Source organism: Pipistrellus kuhlii, unplaced genomic scaffold (assembly GCF_014108245.1).
Source record: "Pipistrellus kuhlii isolate mPipKuh1 unplaced genomic scaffold, mPipKuh1.p scaffold_m20_p_3, whole genome shotgun sequence".
NCBI lineage: Eukaryota > Metazoa > Chordata > Mammalia > Chiroptera > Vespertilionidae > Pipistrellus > Pipistrellus kuhlii.
Genome location: NW_023425529.1, coordinates 89,305,672 through 89,312,786, shown reverse-complemented (window position 1 = coordinate 89,312,786; position 7,115 = coordinate 89,305,672). Strand labels below are relative to the sequence as shown.

Genomic DNA, 7,115 nt, shown 5'->3' with positions numbered 1-7,115 from the left:
AGGAGTTGGAGAGTCTCGTGGAGAAGTCAGGCCCGGGCCGCTCTGGCGGCCGCTCCGGCGTGGAGCCCGCTCGGGTTAGACACATGCACACACTCCATAGAGCTCGCTTTCCCGTAGCAGCAGCTGCCTCTGCCTCTGCCTCTCCCGCCTCAGCCTCCTTGCCCGGCATCCACACACATTCAGATTTGCGCGCTGTTTCAATCCTTGATGACGTGTCCCCGGAGACAGCCAATAGCCGACGGGCTCTGGTCAGGACAATGGGAGGGAGCGGACCAATGGCCGGGCCCCGTGAGTTGGCGGTAGCCAATAGGAGGCGCTCTGGCTGGAGAGTAATGTTACAGAGCGGAGAGAGTGAGGAGGCTGCGTCTGGCTCCCGCTCTCACAGCCATTGCAGTGCATTGAGCTCCATAGAGACAGCGCCGGGGCAAGTGCGAGCCGGCCGGGCACGGGGTGACTGTGTGCTCGCCGAGGGTGAGTGCGGGCAGCGCCGCGGCGGGAAGGGCGCCTCCGGCAGCGCCCGGCTCGCGCGGCGGCGGGATCCGGCGGCCGCTCCGAGCGGTGGGTCGGGATCCACACAAAGGCGGATGAGGGGGGACGGGGGGGAACTGCGCACGGAGCGAGCCCGGGGCTCCGAGCTCTGCCCCGCGCCGGACCCCGGCAGCCGAGCGCCGGAGCCCCGCGCCCGTGCCGCCCGCCGCCGGCGCCCGCGCTGACTGGCGCAAAATAGACATTTTTATGGGAAACATTTTTAACGTGTTTTCAGCCCCCCGAGCCGAGCGTTCGGGCGGCTGCCGTGCGCGGGGTCGAAGGGGCCGCCGCGGGGAGGCGGGCGGCGGCGCCTCCTCGGGCTGCATCGCCGCCGCAGAGCCGGGCGCGGACGGGCGGCGCGGTGGGCCCGGCGGCCTGCGCCCGGGCGGCGGCGCGGCGGGGGGGGGAGCGGCGCCCTGCGCCCGCTGGAACATGGCTGACTCGCCCGGCGCTGCCGGCGGGGAGAAAACAAGGCGGCGGGCGGGCGGGGGAGCGGGGCGCGCAGTTCCGAGGCAACTTTTTTTCGTCTCCGCTCCCAGCCCCGTGGCCGCCGTGCGGGGGTGGCGGCGCGCGGGCCGCGGAGGGAGACGGGCGCGGCGCGGGGGGAGGGGAGGAGGAGGGAGGGTCCGGCGCGCGCCCCCCGCCCCTCCCCCCGGCCGCAATGGCCGAGCGTGCGCCGGAGCGCGCCGCCACCCCGCCCGCCCGCCCGCGCTCACACACACTCACTCCCTCACACGCACACACACACATACACACACAAAGGGAAGGAGCCATGTTCGCGCTCGCCCTCGCGGCGGCGCAGGCGGGGAAGACGCGCAGCGGCCATTCCGTGCGCGCCGGGCCGGCGGCCGCGGGCGGAGCCAGCCCCCATTTCGAGCGGGGCTGCTCCCTCTCGAGCCCGACAAAATGGGGGCGGCGGGCGCACGTGGCGGGCCGGGCCCGCGCCGCCGCCCCCGGGCTCCGGGGGGCAAATGGCGGGAAGGAGTGTGGGGCCCGGCGCCGGGAGCCCGCTCCGCGTGGCGCCTCAACTTTGACGGACAAAAAAAACACGGTGTGGGGGCGGGGGTCAGCCGGGGCAGGAGTGGCTTTTGTCCCTCATCCGTGTTTACTCAGAAACTTAAGACCGGACGTGTTAGGTCAGAACCGAAATTCGTCTCGGGGCCAAGCCGGTGGGAACGGCGCTGCCTCGCGTGCGGAGGAGCCGCGCAGACCCCGCCGCCGCCCCGCAAAGTTTGTGCCTTTGCCGCGCGGGCGGTTGTCGGGACCCAGGAACTTAAGGCCCGTTCCTGCGGGGCCTCTTCCCACCCCTTCGGGTCTTACCCCTTTACTCCTTAGGTGTGCCAGCCCCCAAATCCACACGTTAGTTTTCTGACGTCTTCTTGATTTTTAAATGGTTTTATACGTTTACAGAAATTTAAATGCCCGTTGAGGTATTCATTCCGAACAAATGAGTAACAAATACTATGAGTGTAGCTTTGTGCCTACACTTTTTGAGATCACACCAAAGGACCGTTTTCTGCTTGGTGCTGCCTCTTCTAGGAATTGCCTATCACTCCCAGCTTTTGGTTTGGTATCAGGGACGCCGATGTCACTCCTGTGCTAAGTAACCGGGACCTTGGGTTTCACACACACCCCAAGAAGGCAGAGTGCTCTGAAATGTCAGTTTCATTGCTCACATCAAGCATTGTTTTATTTTTTAAGGAAAGTAATTAAACATGGGCAAAGGAGATCCCAAGAAGCCGAGAGGCAAAATGTCATCCTATGCTTTCTTTGTGCAAACTTGCCGGGAGGAACACAAGAAGAAGCACCCGGATGCTTCAGTCAACTTCTCAGAGTTTTCTAAGAAGTGCTCAGAGAGGTGGAAGGTAAGGCTTAAAACACACAAAAAAGTGGAGCCTATGGCCATTTGCATACTGAGTGGTAATGTTAGAACAGGCAATAAATCACTGGTTTTATTCATTTTAATACTTCTGAGGATAATTTATTAAAATTTTTATCAGCTGAAAGTTTACAAATTCTTTTATAGACCATGTCTGCTAAGGAGAAAGGAAAATTTGAAGACATGGCAAAGGCGGACAAGGCTCGTTATGAGAGAGAAATGAAAACTTATATTCCTCCTAAAGGGGAAACAAAAAAGAAATTCAAGGATCCCAATGCACCCAAGAGGCCTCCGTAAGTATCTTGGCCATTTAAGAAGTGTTTTGCAGTAAAATCACAAATTCAGCAAGCCACCTTATGAGTTTGGAGTGTATAAGCAAAGTTTCTTCGCTAATCGTGGCTCACATTGGCATATTTAAATGTTGTAAGTAAAATTCCTGTGGGATGGGAGTTTGGCCAGAGCATTTGAACTTGGTATTTGCTTTCTTCTCCCAGTATATTTTGTAAGTGTTGTTTTGAGTCTTTTTTGAGAAATATCTGAAATACTTAATTTGTAGAGTGTCTTTTTGGATCTTTAACATTAATATTAATAGTGTCTGTTCAACTGGTAGTGTCATGTTAAAAAAATGTAAATCAAGCTTTGGTTATGAAGGATAATTAGCATTTTATGATATTTGTACCCTATCCAATGTCTGCTAGAAACTAGAAGCAGTTTTTTTATATGGCAATACACTACACATTTGATAGTAAACTTCTAAAATGAAATTTCTCTTTGTAGTTCGGCCTTTTTCTTGTTCTGTTCTGAGTATCGCCCAAAAATCAAAGGAGAACATCCTGGCCTATCCATTGGTGATGTTGCAAAGAAGCTGGGAGAGATGTGGAATAACACTGCTGCAGATGACAAGCAGCCTTATGAAAAGAAGGCTGCTAAGCTGAAGGAGAAATATGAAAAGGTAAGGAGTATAGATTTGCTTGGTGGAATTAGGTGATCTTAATTTCTTAAGAGTTTGTAAAAATTTGAGGTATAATGCGTTGTTTTTTTTTTGTTAGTATAACAGCATGTTTAGTATATTCACTGGATATGATCCTAAGTCCTTTTCCATCTTTTAAATTTGTAGAATATGAAATTATACTGGAAATGTCTTGGGGTTTTTTGTTTGTTTTTACTTTATATTATTTGTATTGGGCTGAGGCTGTGCATTTAAGCTGGGTTTGTTATTCCCCAATATCTCCAAATATATTGGAGTTTTGGTAGTTACTTTGAGTCAGGTGATTAGTTGTTTTAAATGGTCTTAAGTACACAATTTAAAAGGAGGCTGAACAAAAATAATATAGTCTTCTTCATAAACATGCCCTGAAACATTTATTTTCTCCTTAGATAACCTCAAAATATTCAATTTTAAGTTAAAAGTTAATGTCTGTGTAATAAATTAAGAAGGAAAGCCTATAGTGCCTGTACTTTGAATTGAAATATTAAAGTTAAATTTTATCTTATTCTGGGGGGGGAAGTATTATTTTCTAGATGTTTCTTAACCCTAATTGCATGCTTCCTTGATAAATTACCTTTTGTTTTTAAAGACAAAATTTCTTACTATGTATGGATTAGGATCTGACAATATAAACCAGTAGAATGCTTTTTTGCATTCAGAAGGTGGCAGTGTCTACCCTTTAATAAAAGTCTACATTCTAGTTTCAATAAAGGAATGTTAGTATGTGCATGATTTCACTTCAGTGAGGCATAGCATGGCAAATATTAGACCATGAATTATAATCATCTCATTTTTATATGCATTTTAAAAAGTCTTGGTTGTTTGTGTAGGTAGAGAGAACCTTCAGGGGTGTGGTGTTTTAGCATAACTGGGGTCTTGGTTTTTTTTAATCAGGTTTTCCCTTATTGCTTTTATTTCTCCCCTTAAACTATATTGTCTTTCCTACCAATTTCTCCTGCCCTTATCTTGGAAGGATATTGCTGCCTACCGGGCTAAAGGAAAGCCTGATGCTGCCAAAAAGGGAGTTGTCAAGGCTGAAAAAAGCAAGAAAAAGAAGGAAGAGGAAGAAGACGAGGAAGATGATGATGAGGAAGAGGAGGAGGAAGATGAAGAAGACGAAGAAGAAGATGATGATGATGAATAAGTTGATTCTAGCGCAGGTTTTTTTTCTTGTCTATAAAGCATTTAACCCCCCTGTACACAACTCACTCCTTTTAAAGAAAAAAATTGAAATGTAAGGCTGTGTAAGATTTGTTTTTAAACTGTACAGTGTCTTTTTTTGTATAGTTAACACACTACCGAATGTGTCTTTAGATAGCCCTGTCCTGGTGGTATTTTCAATAGCCACTAACCTTGCCTGGTACAGTATGGGGGTTGTAAATTGGCATGGAAATTTAAAGCAGGTTCTTGTTGGTGCACAGCACAAATTAGTTATATATGGGGATGGTAGGTTTTTCATCTTCAGTTGTCTCTGATGCAGCTTATACGAAATAATTGTTGTTCTGTTAACTGAATACCACTCTGTAATTGCAAAAAAAAAAAAAGTTGCAGCTGTTTTGTTGACATTCTGAATGCTTCTAAGTAAATACAATTTTTTTTATTAGTATTGTTGTCCTTTTCATAGGTCTGACATTTTTCTTGAGGGGAAGCTAGTCTTGCTTTTGCCCATTTTGGATCATATAATTACAGTGTTTTATCTTTTCATATAGTTAGCTGATAAAAAGCTTTTGTCTACACACCCTGCAGAATTGTGGTGAGGGTAATGAGAATTGAATTGAGATAGTTTTCATCCATAACAAACTCAAAGTATTGGTCAGTTGATAATTTTCACATAGCCCAGTTACATTTACCAAGTAAAAAGTAACTGCTATTCACAGCATGGGATTATTAGAATCAAACATTTGAAAGTCTGTCCTTGAAGGACTAATAGAAAAGTATGTTCTAATCTTTACATGAGGACTTGACATTTTTTAAACTTCCATTACCATGTAATGGCAGTTATGTTTGCAGTTCCCACATTAAAGAAGGCCTGAGAATGTACCCCCCAAAAGCGTGAGCTTAAAATACAAGACTGTGGTATGAAGTTTTTTGTTGACATTAGTCCTGGCAAAGGCTCTGAAGAAAAAAAAAAAAGTGCTGACTGTAAATGTCTTATTTATCTAAATATGGATTGCTTAGGAAACCTGAGACTCCATTAAAAGTATTTTTAATTAATTGGACCAACCTTTAAAATTGTATACCACATTTGAGATTGAATATATTTTCCAAATTATAGTTTGCCCCTTTATAAAATCAAATAGACATGAGGGAAATTAACTTTGTATCACAGATTTGATTTTTATAAGACTCAAAACTCATTAGGGTCATGTTTATCCACTTAGCTATTTAGAAAACAATTTGGCAGTTTTGTGGTTTTTGACATTCTCTTAACGGTGCCAGTGTTTTAAAATAGCGTTCTTGTAATTTTACACGCTTTTGTGATGGAGTGCTGTTTTGTTATATAATTTTGACGGATATTTTCATTTGCATTTGTTTATGTAATTTCAGGAGGAATACTGAACATCTAAGTCCTGGATGATGCTAATAAACTAATAATTGCAGAGGTTTTAAATATTAGTTAAATGGCTTTCACTTGAGATTTTAATCTTGTTTCCAATAACGGCAACACTACGGACTGGCAGAACTTTCCTTTAAAAATATTTGATGCTTATAAATAGGTTAATGGGCTGATGAAAAACCAGATTTTTGTCACATTCAAAGTCGTCTCAGGATACTAAATATATAAATGAGGAAAAACTAAATTTACTCTCAGAATGTTGGGCTAAGCAAGTTAGTTTTTAAAAACAAGGATAGTGATAAATCTAAGCCAAATGAGAACCTCAAATAGAAAGGTTGCCATTGTGTTCAAATCATCAAAATTTTTTAGAAGGAACCAAGTCCGTGTCCTCTGATTTATATCCTATGGCGATAGAATCAATTTTTTATATCCTATGGTAGGGGTGTCGAACTCAGAGAAGGGGCCAAAACCTAAAATCCAGCCTAAATAGCGGGCCGAATGGTTTACTGAACAGTCAAACTGTCATTGTGATGGAAACGCAGCGGAGTGCAGTGATGACAGCGCGGTTCGGGCCACATTGCAAGGCCTGGTGGGACGGATTTGGCCCGCGGGCCTTGTGTTTGACACATGTTTCCTATGGCTATAGAATCAATTTCAAGATCAGTTGTCAACAACTCTAATCCCTTTAAAAGTGAATACATCCTCAAGGAAACGTAATTTTAGTGGGTGTGTTATGAAAACTAAGATGTTGAGAATCAAGTTTGGGGGCTGGTAGGTTTGGCCTCATCTTGGGAGAAAAATAGATAAAAATCCTCTTCAAACTGGAAATTGTTACTGCTTCAACAGTAACCCTAGAACTTGGATGTCCAAAACTCAAATGAAGGTGGGAGACAAGGTATAGGAACTTAATGTTTAGAAATGGTTTAAGCACTATGGAATATAAAGATAATCAGAAAATGATTAAACCATATAAATTTTAGTATTAGATTTTCTGCATTTTAAAAATCAGTATAATTGGAAATTAAACCTAATATCCAGTTTCCTAACTGTATAAAGATTGAGAATTATTGCTGGGTTATAATCTGATGATCTAGCAAGATACTGATTGGCCATATCCATTTCTAAGAGTTAAATTAGAAAAATCTTTTCTGAGTCCTGTACAT

At 44.9% G+C, this 7,115-nt stretch overlaps 1 protein-coding gene across 1 annotated transcript; it reads left to right on the top strand.

The window, feature by feature from the left end:
- Nucleotides 1-332: 332 nt before the first annotated feature.
- HMGB1 (high mobility group box 1) lies at nucleotides 333-5,642 on the top strand. The gene is made up of 5 exons (XM_036455615.2): nucleotides 333-471; nucleotides 2,230-2,393; nucleotides 2,555-2,700; nucleotides 3,185-3,359; nucleotides 4,369-5,642. Exons 2-5 carry the CDS (start codon nucleotides 2,244-2,246, stop codon nucleotides 4,537-4,539), a joined length of 642 nt encoding a protein of 213 aa, XP_036311508.1. The 5' UTR covers nucleotides 333-471; nucleotides 2,230-2,243; the 3' UTR covers nucleotides 4,540-5,642.
- The last annotated feature ends 1,473 nt before the right edge of the window (nucleotides 5,643-7,115 follow it).

What these genes read in the sequence shown, in the direction of transcription:
- HMGB1 (XM_036455615.2), top strand. Translation starts at nt 2,244, where the DNA reads ATGGGCAAAGGAGATCCCAAGAAGCCGAGAGGCAAAATGTCATCCTAT. An exon ending in AGTGCTCAGAGAGGTGGAAG is followed by an intron (nt 2,394 to 2,554) that starts GTAAGGCTTAAA and finishes ATTCTTTTATAG; the next exon opens with ACCATGTCTGCTAAGGAGAA. An exon ending in TGAAGGAGAAATATGAAAAG is followed by an intron (nt 3,360 to 4,368) that starts GTAAGGAGTATA and finishes TTATCTTGGAAG; the next exon opens with GATATTGCTGCCTACCGGGC.